Source organism: Alternaria ethzedia, assembly GCF_023757985.1.
Source record: "Alternaria ethzedia strain BMP 0044 chromosome Unknown scaffold_6, whole genome shotgun sequence".
Taxonomy (NCBI): Eukaryota; Fungi; Ascomycota; class Dothideomycetes; order Pleosporales; family Pleosporaceae; genus Alternaria; species Alternaria ethzedia.
In genome coordinates this window covers 1,365,847-1,385,411 of record NW_026056199.1, presented here as the reverse complement: position 1 = coordinate 1,385,411, position 19,565 = coordinate 1,365,847, and the positions used below count along the sequence as shown (strand labels likewise).

Below are 19,565 nucleotides of genomic sequence, written 5' to 3'. Positions count from 1 at the left end.
ATTCTACATGGTCGTTACCAGTCCCTCGCGAGCCTGTTGTTCGTATCCGTCCCGTTCGCTGCTGTTACTCCCTTGGACAATCTCGAAAACCCTTGTTCTGGTGGCTGCAACCAGTTCCTCTCGTCGTACTTCTCCTCGCCCTCAATGACGTGGAACGTGTAGATGTTGCGGCTCTTACTGCTCGTATTCTTTTCCGACTTGTGGAGTATGTTGCCATGGATTAGCACTAGAGTCCCGGCCTTGACCTCACCCATGTCGTATCTTTCCTCCTTCTCGACCATCTCGTACTCTTTCTCGCCGTTTGTTTCCTGCTTCAAGCTTTTTGGAAATCTGGCGCCCTCGTTGTCGATGAAGCCAGTGCCGTTGCCTGTTCTTACAAACCTCTTCTCAATGGCAGCACGCTTATGACTCCCAGCAGCGAAGCTCAAACATCCGTTCTCCTGTGTCGCATCCTCGAGCGCATACCACCATCCAACCGCGCTTGGCGGATCCGTGTACAAAAAGGTGCTATCTTGGTGTGGTGGCACTGCGCCGCCTATCTCTGGCTGTTTGCAGATGACCATGGATTGCAAGACACGAGGGTCGCGGAAGCCGAGGGAGGAAGCGATGGCGGCGTTGCGGGCCGACAGGGACATGCTGCGGAAGGAGGGTGAAAGCTCGTGGAGGTAGTGCCCGATCTTGTTGATGGCACGGTGTTTGGGTTTTGTCAGCGAGCCAGACTTGTCGAAGGCGTCTGCTCAGATGTCAGTGCATGGTCTTGAGTTTCCGAACGCGCTACGTACCCTCTTCAAAGAAGAACCGCACCTTATCGCCGGATTCTAAGAAGTAGCTGTCTCCAACGTGATCGGCGCCGTCGTCGCCACCAGTTGAGAACTTGGTCATGGGATGGTCGTCGAGTGAGAAGTCGTTGAGCATCTTGTTCGTGTCTTCCACCAACTGCTTGACCGTTTCTTGCGACAGAGCATCCGGTATCAGTAGGTAGCCGTTCTCATTGAAGAAAGCGAGCTGCTCGGGCGTGAGCCCTTCGGCGGTTTGCGCAGTCATGACCGGATGAAGAACTGGAAATACGTATACAGTGTGGTATGAAGGATTTTGCAACGACAGCTATGTACAAGTGACTGTTCCCCAGCTATCGCGTGCAGGCCGTGGGTAAGCGTCGGAGTTGGCCGTAGCCTGGCGCGATGCCATGTGCTGCCCCGCTATCGTCCCGCGTTGTCGGGCGTAATTCCGCTCAGAACCAAGCCAGCCAGCCTCATCCAAAACGCGTCGCGATGTGAGCAGTCCTCGACCCATCCATCGCCCCCATCCGCGGCCCCATCAACGATACCCACCACTAGCCATCAAAGATCCGAGCATCTGGTCACAGGTCCTTCAACCCGCAGCGCCACGAAACGATAGCTCGTCCTGCTGGCTCATCCCCAGCAATAAAGAGGCACGACCGGGCCCTGGCTTCAATACTACGCGACTTATACCCACGCTAACGACGACTATGGTCACATCGCAATCCCGAAAGACAGGAGACGACCACACCGAGATGCAGGGAGATGAAATGTCGGGTCGTGTAACTCCAGAATAGCTCACCCAGGCAGCAACGACGCCATGACCCCGACCCACGAAGGCTGTCACCCTTGCGTTTGCGGCTCTTACGACCCTGCACGTGCACACTTCCCACACCGAGGAGACGACTGTTGGCTGAAACAACACGTGGAGGCTCAGCGGGCTCGCATCCCTCCGCCCGTAGCTGGCCCTTCACCTAGCCATGCATGACATAGGGCTGATGTGTAGCGGGGAACGCCCTCAGGCCCAGAGACAAACAACCTCATCGTATCCCGACTGCATGTACCTGGGCGGCATGAAACAACAGGGTCTCGGGTATATGGAAGCCATGGCTCCGAGGGCTCACCGTCTCTACTAATGTTGCCGAATACAACTTGAGGGATGCGATGAACAAGGGCCTGCTGAAATACGCTACTTTCTCCTCCACGTGCCCTGCGGAATCATGTCTCCTCCTTAAATCGGGTGTTCAGACTTCCAAGGTTCGCTTCCTCGGTCACGGCAGCCTGGACGTCTACGTTCAAGATTGGCTGAAGGCTATCGCGGCTGATGGCAAAACGGGAGTACCGCTCGAATCGACTTGCGAATAAAGGTAGCTCCTTCAGTCACGTTGATTGGCTAGCGCACCTGACCAACCCTTGTTGTTGCTATAAACGCAACAAAGAACCTTGACTCGCGCGAGTAGCACGCCAGACTCTCCTACAGTTACCTCGAAACCATGAAAGGAATAATCGTGCTGCCAGCTAGGAGCTATGTTTCGTCTTCAAAAGGATGAGCACCTGCCAACTGAGGATACATTAGCCAGTTTTTGTCAGATCAATGACGTCCATGCCTCCGACCTACAGGACAACGATCGATATAAGCACTCCATAACATTGGATCCTGTCCATCAGATGGCACGGCAGCTTCCATGCATCATATGTATAGCGTCATGGCAGGGCTGGTTGTCACACGACGTCTTTTGAGAGCTCGGATACCAGGAAAGGGTTTCATTGCTACATCAATATGATCATACCATCCGAAAACCACGCCTCCAGAAAGTTGCTCGACAAGAGCACCGTCTGTCATCAAAATCCCATCCGTTTCCTTACACTGTACCTCAATACCTCGGATGATGCAGTACTAAACATTGCGAGGGACGAATGTCATGACGACTTTTCCGAATGGCTTGATGAGCAGAAGCATCGAGCACCTCTCCAAAACGGTCAACGAGCATATATGATGATGATTCACGTCGTTCTGGGCTGGAGAGCTGTTGCCTTATTCCCTACATGGACACATGCTCTGACATGCACTGTCCGGTCTTGGCACTATACTGCATAGCATCACCCTCGTCGTTTCGAGCATTCAGCAACTTGACGCTTTGCCAAAGAGAGCGAATGAAGTCGAGAAGTTTCTGCAACATCGCTGAGAGGTGCTTCAGAGGTTGCGGCCTGAGTTCTACTGCTGACGGATTGTGGATACCTCGGAGGCTCTTCGGCCATTTGTCAGCCTATGCGACGAGACAGTCAAATGGCGTTAAGAGCCAAGTCAGGCGTACCGGAGCCTAGTCATATTATACGAGCAGCCGGCTACCCAACCTACGAATAGATTAGGGCAACCTGCTGTTGGCATATACGAGACGACTGAACGGTCGGTCGGCACGAGGTACGCTAATCAAGAAGTCTACGTGGCTAAACAGTGCGTCAGCCTAAGTAAGTCGGCATGCAAGGTATACGCTCTGTGACATGTCTGTGTAACAGAATTGCTGCTATGTACTTGAAAATGCAGGATTTCGATCACCGAGGAGCCTATCATTGCCCCTGGTGGCGTTAGCGAGTGCGCCAAGTCGTGCAAATCTACTTCGTATCACCACAATCGATCACGGCGCGTGCCGTTACTGCATAGCCATGGGAACGGCTACCCGTAGCCACCGGCTTGCCGTTCTGTTACACGGTCGATCATGCGAGGGCAGCTTACACCTCACTCCGATCTTGCAGTTTAATCTGGCTCAGACGGGGTTCAAGAACATATCCCTTATTGCGATGGGCAGTCGTCGTCACTTGAGAAAAAGACGAAAGAACTCAGTCACCGTATTACAATGTACGCGCCCGGATGTTCGTGAGGTTCGAGACATACGCCCGGGCGCGGGTCAGACACCAGGTGCCGTCTACATCAGTCTAGCCTCATATGGCAGACTACGCCTAGGTCTTCCTCTTTCGACTCTCGAGCGTGGGTTCCTTAGTCTAGAGTATCAAATTACTACTGTTTGCGGGAAGTTATTTCTTTTATAGCGCTGGTAGCCTAGTAATGCGGAGCGGCCTAGGAAAGGGCGCCCCTACATGCACAGTACAATCTCTAGAGTTCGAGCGCACTTACTACTAGTTAGGAAACTATAATGTAAATGCACCTTCTAGTTGAACTCTAGGGGTGAGCGAGCGCGTTTGCATACCGCCCGCCTAGCGCGGTCTTAAGATCAGGCAGGCACTTGCAGCACGCAATTGCCTTAGCAGACGCTTTGTTAACTTGCTCAGGCAGCCGCTCCCTCAACCGTACAGTGAAGTTGCCGCCCCGCATTCCCCAACACCTCACTATAACTCACTGCAGTCCCTGACCTCTTACTCGGTACCTTAAAGTCGCACTTGCCAACACCAGCGACTCACACTTGATCCCTACTTCCTCAACACCTGAATTGACGACACTTCACGATATGAACACCTCCACCGATAGTGAGCAGCCATCCATGGCGCCCTCAAGCCAACCCTCTAGCGTGGAGCCCATTGCCATTGTAGGCTTTGGCTTCAAGTTTCCACAGGACATCACAGACGCCCAGAGCTTGTGGAAGCTACTCATGGAACGCCGCTCGACTATGACCGAGATTCCCAAGAATCGCTGGAATATCGATGGTTTCTACAAGGAGCATGGTCACCGTCCTGGTACTGTAAAGAACAGAGGCGGTCACTTCCTCGCAGACGACCCCGCTCGCTTTGATGCTCCGTTCTTCTCTATTCAACCCGCGGAAGCGGAGTGCATGGACCCTCAGCAACGCCTGTTGCTTGAGACAAGTTATCATGCTCTCGAGAACGGTACGTCATATCTCAAAAACTAACTCTACCCGCACTGACGTCTACACGCAGCCGGTATCCCTATGCAGGCAGCCATAGGCACTAGGACATCTGTTCACGTGGGCTGTTTACTTCAAGAGTACAGCCAGATCTCTCAGCGAGATGCCCAGATGCCAGGAGACTACCGTATTGTCGGATCCAGCGGCTTGGCCATGCTTGCCAACCGTTTGAGCTGGTTCTATGATTTCAGTGGACCAAGTATGACCGTCGACACAGCTTGCTCAGGTGGCCTCGTTGCGCTCCACTTGGCGTGTCAAGAATTGTTGGCTGGTAGCGTCGATATGGTAAGTTCATTTTTCGTCTCATCTGCCACATTAACTCCTGGAGCCTACATCGACGTTAGACCACTCACTTTGCATGTTATCATGTCGACGTAGGCTGCAGACCTGTTCAGCCTTTTTTTAGGTTGAAATTATAACCAACACGATTACAGTCACTCGTGGGCGGTAACAACTTGTGCCTACTCCCAGACTCAACCGCTCTCTTGAGCAGCTTGAACATGATGTCAAAAGATAGTGTTTGTTACTCGTTCGATGAGCGCGCATCGGGCTACGCCCGAGGTGAAGGCTTCGGCGTACTCATTCTCAAGCGTCTGGACAAGGCCATTGCAGATGGAGACACCATTCGCGGCGTCATACGATCAACTGGATGTGGCCAGGATGGTAATACCCCGAGCATAACGTCGCCTAGCCAATCCGCTCAAGAGCGCCTCATTCGCGAGACGTATGCGCGCGCAGGTCTTGATCTCGGTGACACTCGCTATTTCGAGGCGCATGGTACCGGTACACCCGTGGGAGATCCTTGTGAAGCTGCGGCTATCAACAACGTCTTCTCCTCTCGAACTCCTGAAGACCCCATCTTCGTCGGTGCGCTCAAAGGCAACATGGGACATCCCGAGGGCGCCAGCGGTATCGCGGGCGTCATCAAGTCGCTTCTTGTACTTGAGAAGGGCATCATCCCACCCAACGTTTACCCCGAGCGTATCAACCCTGCTGTCGCAGCGGCTGGCCCTAACCTCAAGTTCCCACGCGTACCGGTAGCCTGGCCTACAAGCGGCGTCCGACGCGCGAGCGTAAACTCTTTCGGCTACGGAGGCACCAACGCTCACGTCGTTATAGACGATGCGCTGAGCTTTCTTAGCAGCCGGGGACTGAACGGCCGACACTGCACTGAACTCATTCAGGACAGCCAATCTGCGTGTCAACCGGATATCTCCAGTACCATGGAGAAAGAAGGAGATGACGACGATCGTAGCACGGGTACTAATGTATCATCGGAGCCTCTGGCTGATCTCACCCCATTCACCACCACGGACGACCCCAGCATGCTCCTTGGGGAGGTTGGTGGAAATGTCCCGAAACTGTTGATACTATCTGCGTTCGATGAGCGCGCGGCTCAGCGATCGGTCTCCGCTCTTGGGACATGGATGAGCAACCACGCAAACGAAGACCGTACTCAACTTCTCAGTGATCTTGCATACACGTTGGCTGAGAAGCGAACACCATTCCCGTGGAAGACAGCCTGCGTCGCGTTACCAGATTTGCGGTCGCAACTCACCTTTCCTGCTCCTACACGAGTCAAACCACAAACAAAACTGTGTTTTGTCTTCACTGGTCAAGGTGCGCAGTGGCATGGAATGGGTCGCGAGCTCTTGGCGCACGAAACTTTTCGAAGCGCTATGCTTGAAGCCGATCGATACTTCAAGTCACTCGGTAGTTCCTGGTCCCTCATCGACGAACTATACCTCAAGTCGAAAGAAGAATCCGTCATCCATCAGCCGGAGCTCAGTCAGCCTATTTGCACCGCGCTACAGGTGGCTATTCTCGACCTGCTGACCTCGTGGAATGTTCACGCTTCCATCTCGGTAGGTCACTCTTCGGGCGAGATCGCCGCCGCCTATGCTAGCCGTGCGATCTCACGAGAGTCTGCCTGGATGGTAGCTTATTTCCGAGGGCTGGCCGTTACAATTACCCAAACTCTCAAACCATCTCATGGCGCCATGATCGCAGTTCAGGCTCCTCTCGATGCTTGGAAACATGTGATGGACAAGACGAATGTCGACAATCCCGATGATCCAATCGCTATTGCCTGCTACAACAGCGCGACCAGCTTCACACTTTCCGGTTCACATGCTATCGTTCATCAGCTGGCTGCAGCTCTCAAAGAAGCGCAGATCGAGGTACATGTTCTCAATGTCAACGTTGCGTATCACTCGCCACACCACATGAATTCAGTCGCCGACATCTATGGGAAGCTACTCCGGAACATTGAGGTTGGAGAGCCCCTAGAGAGCCAGCCATCGTTTGTCTCGAGCGTCACTGGGCAAGATCTCCATTGTCTAGATGAGCTGCGATCCTCCAGCTATTGGCAGCGGAATCTCACTGGGTCAGTAGAATTCTCCGCTGCGCTACAGGGTGTATGCGCACGGCAAGATGCCTCAAGCTATCTCTTCCTCGAGATCGGTCCGCATTCCGTTCTGCGCTCGCCGCTAGGCGATATTCTCAAACAATATGGAAGGGACATTACAATCGATTACAGCTCTGTCTTGCGTCGGGATCGGGCCGCCGACATTACCGCTATGGAATGTGCAGGAAAGCTACACACCATGGGTAGCACTGTCGACATAGCTGCAGTGAATATGGACAGCGGTCACAGCCCCAACTTTCTGCCGTCACTTCCACGTTATCAATTCGAAGATAAGAAGAAGTACTGGCTTGAAGGCAGGACGAGCATTCAGTATCGCCAGACACAATTTGTGCATCATGAGCTTCTTGGCTCGCGCACCCCTGACTGGAACGAACTTGAAGCACGCTGGACGAACCGCATTCTCTTAGATCAATCACCATATCTCAAGGATCATCAAATCAACGGTCTTTGCCTCATGCCTGCGGCGGGCATGCTTGCCATGGCCATTGAAGCTATGCGCCAGTACTATGGTCAACGAGCTGAGAACGCAACAGGCTACAAGCTCGAAGATGTCAAATTTACGAAGGCTATGACGCTCTCGGCTGATCCACGCGGTACCGAAGTACAGCTCACAATCCGACCCGCGATGCTGGAATCCCGTGATATGCAGCCGGGTTCCATGGGGCACCAGTTCTCCCTCTTTGTCTACGAGGACGGTGGATGGCACCTGTGCTGTGCCGGTTCTGTTTCGATTGAGTACGACGAACGCCACGAGAACCTAGGGGAATACAGTGAACATGCAAAAGCGCTGAATGAGAAGAAGCTCGCCTTCCTTTCGGCTTTGGACGGATGCCGCATCGATATTAACAGCGCTGACATCTACGGCGCATTCGATGAGGCCGGCCTCGCCTATGGCCCAACTTTCCGGGGCATGCGCAATGTCAAGTGGGATCGAAATAATCAGGCGGCTGGCACAATTGGACTTCGAGACTGGCAGACGCACGCAAAGTTTGACTACAGTGATGCGCACCTCATTCATCCCGCTGCGCTGGATACCATACTTCAGATGACATTTCCAGCATATTCTATCTACGCCAAGGACTCTTCAGCTACCACCGTACCGACTGGTTTCAGCAACGCTTGGTTTTCTGCAAACTTGCTGCGCGAATCTTCCGATGCGCAAGATGTTAGGGTACATGCAAAGGTCTCAGGACGTGGATTTCGCAATAAGCTGTTCTCCGTCACTGCAGCATTTGCCGATACGCAAGAACTCTGCTTCTACGGCGATCTAGAGACTACGACTATTGGTCGCAGCGACCCATCGATAGAGAAGAAGGACGTGCCGCGCAGCCTATACCGCATCGACTGGAAGCCAGCTAGCTTCGATCGCCCAATAACTTCGTCTACTTCATCAGCCTCTTCTAAATCCTGCATTCACATCATCTACGATGAAGCGGATTCATCACAGGTGGACTTGATGCAGAATCTTCGCGGAACAATGTCAGCGCAAGACGAGCTTGGTGTTGCCTTGGTAGCATGGAGCTCTGTACCAGAACATGACCTTGAGAAGGCTACCTGCGTGTTTCTTCCTGGTTTGGACGGCAATTTACTTCGACACATGCAAGAGGACGAACTCGAGAAGATCAAGACCTTGGTATCGAAAGTCAATGCCCTGCTGTGGGTCACGTTCCAGCATCGGGCTCTTGATCAGAGCCCTACCGAAGGCCTGGTTTCAGGACTTGTGCGCACGCTAGCGACGGAATCTGAAGACTATCGGCTCGTAAGCATCAGGCTCAATTCGGATAACGGACTTGACGTAGCCGCTGCCAATATTACGACGATTACCAAGACACTGTTAGATTCACAACCCGACCCGGAGGACGAGTACTGCGAAATTGACGGCCAGCTCTGCATTCCACGTGTGGTCGACGACCCGGAACTCACTGCTCAAGCACTGCCTACCGAAGATACCTTAGTTACTGTCACCAAACCTTGGAGCGAGCTTGACAGCCCAAAGTTGACCATCGGCGCGGCAGGCATCCTAAGTACACTGCATTACGAGCAGGCTTCCGACAACATTGAAGAGCTTGAGCCGGATGATGTTGTCGTTGAAATCAAGGCTGTTGGACTCAATATGCGGGACGTCTCGGTAGCACTTGGCCAGGTCCATGATGAGACCTTCGGAAGCGAGATCGCTGGAGTCGTGGCACGCACTGGTTCATCACACGATGGGGGCTTCCAGATTGGTGATCGCGTTTTCGGTGTCACACGAGATGGCATTGCGCAAATTGCCCGCTGCAAGTTCTCACAACTGCACAAGATGCCGGACGGTATGAGCTTCTGCGATGCTGCTGTTTATCCAGTGGCATTCTGTACGGCCTACTACGGCTTGAAGCAGTGTGTCGGTATACAGGGTGGCGAGTCCATCTTGGTCCACGAGGCTGCTAGCACGCTCGGCCGAGCGATCATCCAAATCGCTGTTCTCCACGGATATACGAAAGTCTTTGCGACTGTAGGCACACCTGAAGAAGCGGCTTTCCTGGAGAAGAACTTCAACGTTCCGACGTCGAACGTGTTGCTCACTGGCAACCTCGACTTCCAGCATGGTATCCTCCGTTTGACAGCAGGACGAGGTGTTGATGTTGTGATAGGCTCTGAAGAACTCTTGCAAGATTCTTGGCCATGTATCGCTTCGTTCGGACGCTTTGTTGGCGTTGGAGAAAAGGACGTCTTCAACTCGACCGCGAATGGCTCAAACGAGATTGTGGTACCTCCTACGACGAAGAACATCACTTTCGTCAGCGTCAACTTCCAGGACTTAGCACAGAGCCATTTGTTTGCTGGCATCTTTACAGATGTGCTATCACTGATGGAAGGTGGTAAGATCACCATGTCTCTACCTCCGACCGTGTTCAGGCAGGGTAGTATTCAGCAGGCTTTCCAGTCGCTCAAAGATGGAGAGACGCTTGGAAAAGTAGTCATCGAGATGGCTGGCGACGAGATTGTGGAGGTGGAACTCTCGCCAGATTCTGACAAGCCATTGTTCTCTTCTGACGCCAGCTATCTTGTTGCTGGCGCATTCGGCGGTATCGGCCAGAGCATTGCTACGTGGATGGTACACAATGGAGCCAAGCATCTAATCTTGCCGTCACGATCAGCAGTCGAGGGTACTGGATCTGAGCGCGATTACTTCATGCAAGGACTGATGGCACAAGGCGCCGCAGTGTATGCTCCAGTATGCGACGTCGCCAACTATGACCAGCTTAAGGAGACCCTTGCAACCTTCCAAGCTCTTCCGCAAATCAAAGGGTGTGTCCAAGCAGCAATGGTGATGCGCGACTCTTCCTTCGCAAAGATGTCGAGCGAGAAGTGGCACGAGTCACTCGCGCCCAAGGTAGACGGCTCCTGGAACCTACACCAGCTTCTACCTGCCGATCTCGACTTCTTCGTCATGTTGTCATCTTCCACCGGTATCATGGGCTCGTTTGGTCAATCAAATTACACCGTTGGCAACACATACCAGGACGAACTAGCGGCCCATCGTATGCGTCACGGCCAGCGTGCTCACACCCTCGCTCTGAGCATGGTCACCGGTGTTGGCTACGTCGCTCAGAACGAGCAAGTACAAGCTTTGCTCCGCGTGCGGGGTATGCTGGAGGAGGTGCCCATGAGCGACATCTACAAGCTGCTACGCTTTTGCTGTGACCCCGAACGCGTCGATGCAAGCACTGTCGGGTCCCAGATCATCACACCCTTGACCCTGCCGGCTGATCTCCGTGCCATGGGTATCGTGGCACCTCTCGGTAGTACGCGGCCGTTGTACCACTATCTCGACACGCTCCCTTCGCGCTTCTCTTCTGACACCGCGACCGCCGAAGCCAAGAATCGCCCTTCGTACAAGCTCTCAGAGGCCACGAACCTCGCTCAAGCCACCGATATCGTTGTCGACGCGATCCAGAACCAGCTTTCCAGTCTCTTGGTTGTCAGCAAGGACGACATCGATCCTCAGAAGGCGATCTATCGGTACGGCGTGGACTCGTTGGTCGCGGTGGAGATGCGGAACTGGTTTTCGAAGGCTATCGGAGCGGACGTTGGTACTGTGGATATCATGAGCGATATTAGTATCTGGCTGCTGGCTGTCAAGGTTGCGGGAAAGAGTAAGTTCGTCAAGGAGGAAGTGAAGGAGTAGACTGCCACAGCGAAGATAGGAGTGCGGCTTGACTAAGACCGGGGCTTGGTCTCGCGGTGTTCAGTGAAGTGGAGTGTGTCGTTATATACATACAGATGTTTCAATGTATTTGCCTTGTCAATTTCTAGGTGTCATTGCGAGATCCACCAAAACATGCTGATGACGCAGGTGTTCGTTATGAACGAACCTTCCAAGGTTGGAAGTGACCCGTGGACGCGACGCGACGCGACATGACGTGTGCGGGCTTGTTGCTGACTCATCCGCACTAGAGCTCGGCAATCCGGTGATATCCGTTGGAGCACCCAGCATCACCCAAGCAATCGCTCCTCTGACCTCCTATGGCCATGACATCGGACGGCAAGAAACAGCGAATACCCCGAAAACAGTATCTTCCAGAATCGCTTACCACTCCGGCAACTCCTGGGCAGCAATCACCTACATCAGTCACGTATCAGCATCGTCATCACAGCAGTCGTTTCAGGGCTATCAGCAAGAGCTAGAAGTATGGGAGTACATGAAATCCAGGCCATTAGATCGTCTTCTTCCACCTGTCGCCATCTCACTTCTTTACCATCAACCCTTTAATATCCGTTTCCAGATCCTCTTTACAAGTGCAGCTGCTTTCGTCATGATACACATCTTCAGGTCTAGCCATCGGGCATCCATCCGCCTCGATCTCAAAGGTGATATCTTCAGGAGTAAGACTCAGCACGTTCTCCGTCAGAATCCTCTCCCACCATACCAGCATCTCCCCCGTAATCCGTGCGTCCACCCAGATTCGGGATCCATCGAACGTGGTACGCCAATACCCACGCGCATCAAGAACAACGCGCAGAGTCTTCAGCTTGGGGATGTTCTGCTGCCAACTCCTTGGTATCTGGTTTGCCGGCTGCCAGAGGAGACCTAAGCCTCCGTAATCATTACGAGAAACTGACTGAAACCGGAATTCCAGGTGGCGGATTTCGCTCCCGACACGTAGCGATGGTCGATGTCCGTAATGTAGCGTATAGTCTGTGACCTGGAAGACGTTGTTATTGTAATATGCGGCTTTTGCTATGGTCGCAAAATCTGTACGGAGTAGGGGAAGGAGGCGTAGCTTCATGAGGGCCCAGTGTTTTGTGTAAGTGATTGGAGTTGGGAAGGTTAGGTGCTGCTCCAGAACTATTATTCTTAGCTCTGCTGGAAGCTTATGCCAGTATTGGACGAAGATTGAGTCTTTCGAGTCGGCCTGCACTGGTGAGTTTGCGGAACCGGTGGTTGTAATGACTTGATCGGGCATTGTTGGTGTGGAGTAGAATCGGTGAGGTAAGCTTGGTGAGTTGGGGAAAGGAACGATTGATATGCTGATGGATGGCATGGTGTATACGGCTACATGGAGGGTGTTTTTACATAGTCGCTGGCCGAGCTGGTAGTAGTGAACCGCATTGTAGGTGGAGGTGAAAGCAACCTCACATCACTTGTTATGTGGGATTTGCACGCGCGCCACACGATCCTTGCCGCGATATGACTCGCTTCCAGACCACTCGAAGGTGTTTGTGAATAGCAAATGCTCTGAGAGCTAACAAACAATAATCCATTCACTCAGGTTCTTAACGACTGTCTCATCTTGCGAACCCTCGAGACCTTCACGCGTATGGCATCCGCTACCGCACCCCAGAAGACAGCGTCTTTCCATCCATGGTCAGACTTACCTACCGAAATTCAACTAGAAGTCCTCAGTCACGCCCTTACCTTTCTCGAGCCTATCGATAAGGACACCAGTTACCAAGCGGTGAGCTTATTGATACCAATTTTGCGCTGTGGCAACACGGAGCTGGCCGCGCTCGCCCGTGAAAGCTGTAAGTGAAATGGGGGTCTGGTCAACTAGGCTCTGTACATTCAAATCAACAACTGATAGAGGCAGACTACAAAAGCAACAAATTCGTCACCACAATTCCTTTTTTCTCGCCGTTCTTTCCTAAATTCCCTCCACTTGATGCGTGTAAGTGGATCCGGAGATTCGAAGTCAATTTTAATCTGTATACATCGCGACCGAATGACCAAACGCTCGATATGGATACAGCTTGGAGAGTACTGATTGCGTCCACTCAGATGACACTAGGCCGAGATGCCACGCGTGAAGGTGCTGTCCTACAAGCAATTCGACGCTCCACTAACTGGCAAACGCGTTTCCCCAATCTGAGCACATTCAATCTGAGCCTCAAGATTCGCACCGATCCCACAGACCTTGTGAGGTACTACTTGTCACGTGGAAAACCATCGCCGCCTACTTTCCGGTGCATTCATAACTTCAAAGACGCTGTGCTTGACGCTTTGCGGCATTGTGAGCATCGAATGCAGGCTAAAGAGGTCGTAGTGCGGGTGTATTGCGAGGGCTGCAGAAACGTCGGACTGTCTCAAACTCAGCCGGCTCGGGTCACAGAAAATCAGATATCACCACCGCCATGCAAGTGTGAGCATGATTTGGAAGAAGGTCTGGCCAAGGTGTTTGGAAGAGACTAGGAATTTGCAAAGCGCGATGGATTATGTAGGAGATGGACAAAGCATGTGGCTTGGACGTCCGCTATGTTGGGGGCAGAGCTGTGTACCGGGGGACGCATTCAGGTGGTACATTTATACCCGTGCCACAGCATGACGCGTAGGGATCAACTACACAAACAAGTTAACAATGTATCGTCTCGCATGATTCGAAAGGAGAAAAGGATTGCATACCTGATTCCCTAGTGCTAGTCGATGACATCAATGCACGCTTGTACGAAGCCGACTTGCCAACAACATCACCATCCCATTTACCGGTCGAACCCAGCCCCTCGATGACACTTTCGAAATACCTCAGCTGCGGACATAACTCCAGTACCTCCTGAATCCTCTGATCCTGCCACGGCATGACCATACCAGATCTAGATTCGATCTGCAGAGAGCGGAGTTGAGTTCCAATGGCTTCACAAACCCTCGTGACTGCTTTGTCAAAGCTACCAATATACACGTTCGACGTGCTTCCAGCAACCAGCTTCAGATCTGACAACAGTGGCACAGTTTCCAGGAAGCTTTGGAGAGTAGCGCAGTCGATAGAGGACGGGTTCAAACTCAGCGTGTGTAGCTTGGGTACTAGACCAGCGATCTCTCGTAGTAGGTGTTCGGAATTAGTGGATGCCACATCCAAGATGCGCATCTCACTCCAGTCCATGGCGTAGACCCAATCACTGCAGTGCTTAGGACTAAGCTCGTAGGCATGCGCAAGGTCATCAGCTCTGGTGATGACCAGCTCTTCAAGCGTGGGGAACGTATCCGTTTCCTGGAATCGGAAATGAGATCCGCCAACGGCCATAGCCGTGTAGCTGTTGCGTTGACTTCTCGCAGCCATGGTAAAGTGTTGCTGTTTACTGAGACGTAACCGTAGGACCTTGAGGTTGCGACCCCGCATGAGTAGTGTCTTGAGCTTGGAGAGATCGCTGTTTTCGTCCTGTCGACGTGTTGCTCCCCTATGGAAGCACCGGACTGTAATGTCGAGTGTGTGAAGCTGAGGTGATGATAGGAGAGCTTCATCTAGAGCAAGATCCTTGCGGTTGTGGTTCATGACTTTCAACTGAGCTGAAGGATGATTGCGGTGCAGCGCCTCGAGAACAAGCAAGGGGATAGCGTAGTCGGCGTTCCAACTAAAGGATGCAAGGTTTTGTGTGCATTCTATAATGTGTAGAATCGTAGCGGGGGAGGTGTAGCTACGGTCGGGATAAGATGGGATGACCAAGTGACGCACTGTTTTCGCCAATCTACCACCGTTCCGGTTTAGACTTCTCATGATGCTTGCGGGGGAACCGTGTCCGCCTTGCTTGGGTTTGCCCGAGTTGATAGTACGAAAAGGCCATCCTAGGCCATTGGTGATGCGTGCAGTCATAGTTGAGCCTCGCTCTTTGCAAGCACCCACGGTCATAGTGCGGAAGACAATTGGCTCGCATTGATTGTGACATGTATGCGAAACAAGACTGAGCGAGATCTGGTCTGCCAGCGATAGCTAGACAAATGTTAACATAAGTCAAAGTGCTTTGCACTGGTGAAGCGCACTTGATCAAGAAGAAGGCGATATATGTCTGTCGGTAAATCGGGTAGCTTCATCTTTCGTTTGTTGATTATTGGCGAGTCGGAACGTAGAAAGGCGAGTGCGATACGCGATACTTGGTAGCGATGTGTAGAGAAGATGCGCAAATAACCCAAAGTATCAATGAACGAGCTTACGTGCGTGCCTTTCGTCTTTATGATGATAATGTCGCGAGGCTGTGATCGCATCGCATATTGTGGCGTCGCGGCTGGGGTCGCAGGCAGACACGGAGGGGCAAGCTGCGCCACGCTGTGTGCCTGAGTCCCGGACATGTATCAGACGACCACACGCGCCTTGTCGCAGCAACGCAACCAAGTAATCGATATAGCTGGTTGGTTCACGTAATAACAGGATTATTATGCATGGTGCGAGCGGGACAGTATTCGATGGTTACCTTTGGTACAGCGAGTGATTGTGCTATTGCAATAGTGTTTCCTGCTCTTCCTTTGAAATACCGAAGAGATATAGTACATCCAGCATGCTTTTGGAGTTGAGACGAGCAGGAGCTTGCATCTGCACCTTTGGCTTCGCGTGGAAGGCAACGCCCAGACCGGCTACGCCCATCATAGGAAGATCGTTCGCGCCGTCGCCGACGCATATTACCTGGTCAAGGAGTATATTCTCCTTGTCGGCAATTTCTAGGACGTGTTGGCGTTTCTTCTGGGCGTGCACAATCTCACCGGTCAGTTCGCCTGTGAGTGTGGCTCCGTCTTCGGAAACGACCAGGTGGTTAGCAAAGGCGTAGTCAAGACCAAGTTGCTGTCCCATCCATCCTGTTAGGGGAGTGAAACCTCCGCTAAGTACTGCTGTCTTGAAGCCCAATCGCTTCAGGGCAGTGATGAGATCCTTCACACCCTCATTCAATGTTATCCTTGGCTTCAGCGTCTCGAAAACACTGCTTGGCACGCCCTTGAGCAGTTTGCATCGCGCGCGTAGGCTAGCCTCGAAGTCGAGCTCACCGTTCATGGCAGCAGCGGTGATGGCAGATACCTCCTTCTCGACACCTATCAGCGAAGCGATCTCGTCAATGACCTCCTGCTGTATGAGGGTGCTGTCCATGTCGAAGACGGCAAGCCTCTTGTAGCGCCGATGTATGGTGTCTGCCTGGAAGACGCACTCGACGTTCCACTCGCGCTCGAAGCGCGACACGGCTTCATGCCTGCGCAACGTCTCAAGCGCGACGGGCGAGGCGCTTGGCAAGGGGAATGTGACTTCGACTACCCTACAGAGCTTGCTTGCCTCCAGCCTCTTGCTCGTTATGGTGTTCTGCTCCAAGCCGGTTATAATGCTGGTGAGGGTGACGAAGAACTCGGTGAGGCAGCTTTGGCTGACGTAGCTTCCGTAGAGATTGTCGCGGGCGTTGGGCCCAGGTGTGGGCGGTTCGAGGGGGTAGTCTGCGAGGTTCTCGGTGGGCACGGCGCCGTCCTTCAGCGACTCGAGGGAAGCGGAGGGAATTGGGTCGCCGGGACTTCGGGGCGACAGATCGGCATGCTGGAAGAAGTTGGGCGTGTCGGCCTTGTAGAAGAGCGTCGCGACGATGTGCGTGGCCGACACGTCGAGGGCGGGAGGCTTGGCCGCCATGATGGGATGGATCGGGAATAGCCTGGTCGCAATGCTTTCGGACCTTTAGTACCCAGGTGGTCCAGAGGAGCGGACGTGGATGAGGTGCTGCTGCTGTATGACTTGTTTGCAAGGCGGGGATGCATGCGACTGGAAATTTCGGCAGGGGTTCAGGCACAGCAGCGCTAGCCTGACAACCCCACCAGCTCATCATCTTACCACGACCATGTCTGACGGCTGATCGACCTCGCATTCGCGTGTGCACTTCTCGGTCGTATTTCTCCCCTTAGCTGCAGACTATGGATAATGCGACAAGCTCAACACTGGGGCAGCCTATCATGGCCGCGGGCTCCCACTCGACTAGGTGGATGGGCGACCTTATGCTCGCGAGCCGAGGCTGCTCTCCTTAGTGCGCCAGGTGAGAGCAGCTGCACCTCCACGGGCGTACATGCGGGTACCTCACGATATAAGAGCCATACCCAGCCTCACCCTCATAGTCCCCCATAGTACTTGTTCAATCATCCTCACACTGCGAGAACCACTGCAATGGACGACTACAAACCACAGAAACCGAATGTCCTCCAGTCTCCGCCCATCGACATCACCGTTCCCTACGATGCAGCTTGGGTAAAGGGCAAGGTCGTACTCATCACGGGAGGAGCCAGTGGCTTTGGCGCGGGCTTCGTGCGGAAATGGGTAGCTGATGGCGCTACAGTCGTCGTGGGGGACATCAGTGTTCAGAAGGGAGACGCGCTTTGTCGTGATATCAACAAAGACAGCAAGAACGGCGGCAAAGCCCACTTCGTGCACTGCGACGTGACCGACTGGCAGTCGCAGGTCGACCTCTTCAAGAAGGCAGTCGAGCTGAGCCCGCACGGGGGTATCGACACGGTCGTCGCAAATGCAGGCATAGCAGGTCGCGACGTCCTCCAAGAACCTGCAAACCTCGATGCGGCTGCACCACCCCCACCCGTCTTCAAGATCATGGACGTGAACCTCACTGGTGTGCTATACACCACTCACCTGGCCTGCTTCTGGCTGCCCAAGAACCCCGGCTCCAGGGACTGCAGCTTGAACTCGAAGCCCTCCACCACCTCCCCACGCGATCGTCATATCCTTCTGCTTGGCTCCATCGCCTCTCTCGGACCCATTGCCATACAACCTCAGTATTGTGCTGCAAAGCACGCTGTGCTTGGCCTTTTCAGGAGTTTGAGGGTGACAAGCGGCCTTCAAGGCATCCGCGTGAACCTACTTTGCCCATACTTCATCGATACACCCATCGTGCCCGCCAGTGCGCGCTTCATACTCGCGGGAGGCGGCGTAGGCAAGGTGGAAGATGTCGTTGACGCAGGTACGCGCTTCGTAGCCGATTCTCGCATACTTGGTCGGGCGCTGGTTATAGGACCCAAGATGCATGTGCGTCAAAAGGACAACGGCGAGTGGGATCTGGTTACGCCCGGCGCGCCTGGCAGTATCGAAACGGCCATCTTCGAGCCTTATGCCGATGATTGGGAGGACCAAGATCAGTGGAACCGCACCTTCATCAAGATCTTGAACATGGTCCAGGCTGGACGGGGCTGGGCTGGGTGGGCACAGGACGTTGTCAAAGCATCCTTGTATGGTCTGGGGTTCGGGCGATGATGCGCATCATCGTGAAGCTTGGCAGGGCCCTTCCCTCGAGCACGGTGCGAACTGCGATGGGGCTAGAAGCTCGGGGTCTTCCAATAAAGCTTCCACATGGATAATCGACTTTTTCTTGCCCGTGCTGCCATGACCACATCCTTCTGCGGAAAATGCACCTTGATGCGCTGGCCTACTGCGGCGGTTGTTACAAGCATCATCTGACCCTACAACAACGCGGTCACCATCATGCACTAGAAGCGGCAACGACCTAGCTGAATTTGCTCGAACTCTTCCAAAAGCATCTGCGGATCGACAGCCGGCTGCTGCTAGAGGCCGACCATAGCGCATTCGGAGAGTATGCAGAGCAGCCCGGATAGGTCGGGACGCTACACGCTTAGGGCTGCATCATAGGGTCACGATCGTTGTGCTGTATTGGCTACATGCATCGCACTTGAAAACATGCCGAATTATCCATACCACCTCAGCAGTGGCGCCACGTCTGTAATGTGCCACGTTTCTTGTTAGTATCTCGTGTCCAGTGGTGTACGAGAAGTACGCACATTGGCCGGTGAGATTGCCATGTTTCAAGACATGGGATTGTAATCCCTGTCGCGCAACCTCGGCAAAAAAGGAGTCGCCCAAGAACGCCCAGGCACAATTTCAAGACCATCGAATTAACCCGACCAAGTTAACTCCCGCGTTGGCGCCTTCCGTTAGATCCACATTGCAAATGTTTGGACGTGATGTCATGCCGCCTGTTCCTGCTGGTGCTGCTGTCCACCGAGTGGCCTCGATCGGCCGCTACGACCATCCCACGCCATTCGCAAGTGTGTTTATTCACCTCTTTGCGCGCCCGTTGTCCGGATCCAGGCAGCTATACGAAAAGCTTTGTTGGCGCATGCAGGTGAAGCCGGGTGTCGCGCGTCCCTTCAGGCTTAGACTTCGCTCTTTCTGCGCTGTCACCATCATCGCGCCGTCACTACCGGCAACGCGGAACCGTCACTGACCCAGATCTTCTGACCCACCAAGACGC

At 53.4% G+C, this 19,565-nt stretch overlaps 5 protein-coding genes across 5 annotated transcripts; 2 read left to right on the top strand and 3 right to left on the bottom strand.

Annotated features, from left to right (window-relative positions):
* Positions 1-14: 14 nt before the first annotated feature.
* J4E87_003749 (uncharacterized protein) lies at positions 15-1,044 on the bottom strand (the record flags this gene model as incomplete). Its single annotated transcript, XM_049375374.1, has 2 exons — positions 15-733; positions 783-1,044. 2 exons carry the CDS (start codon positions 1,042-1,044, stop codon positions 15-17), a joined length of 981 nt encoding a protein of 326 aa, XP_049235296.1.
* Positions 1,045-4,243: 3,199 nt separating this feature from the next.
* Positions 4,244-11,253, top strand: J4E87_003748 (Type I Iterative PKS; the record flags this gene model as incomplete). The annotated part of the gene is made up of 3 exons (XM_049375373.1): positions 4,244-4,619; positions 4,671-4,942; positions 5,092-11,253. The coding sequence occupies 3 exons, from the start codon at positions 4,244-4,246 to the stop codon at positions 11,251-11,253; spliced, it is 6,810 nt and encodes a 2,269-aa protein (XP_049235295.1).
* A 2,662-nt stretch (positions 11,254-13,915) lies between these two features.
* On the bottom strand, positions 13,916-15,184 carry J4E87_003747 (uncharacterized protein; the record flags this gene model as incomplete). Its single annotated transcript, XM_049375372.1, has 1 exon — positions 13,916-15,184. The coding sequence occupies one exon, from the start codon at positions 15,182-15,184 to the stop codon at positions 13,916-13,918; it is 1,269 nt and encodes a 422-aa protein (XP_049235294.1).
* Positions 15,185-15,766: 582 nt separating this feature from the next.
* On the bottom strand, positions 15,767-16,930 carry J4E87_003746 (uncharacterized protein; the record flags this gene model as incomplete). The annotated part of the gene is made up of 1 exon (XM_049375371.1): positions 15,767-16,930. One exon carries the CDS (start codon positions 16,928-16,930, stop codon positions 15,767-15,769), a length of 1,164 nt encoding a protein of 387 aa, XP_049235293.1.
* Positions 16,931-17,455: 525 nt separating this feature from the next.
* J4E87_003745 (uncharacterized protein) lies at positions 17,456-18,550 on the top strand (the record flags this gene model as incomplete). Its single annotated transcript, XM_049375370.1, has 1 exon — positions 17,456-18,550. One exon carries the CDS (start codon positions 17,456-17,458, stop codon positions 18,548-18,550), a length of 1,095 nt encoding a protein of 364 aa, XP_049235292.1.
* Positions 18,551-19,565: the final 1,015 nt, after the last annotated feature.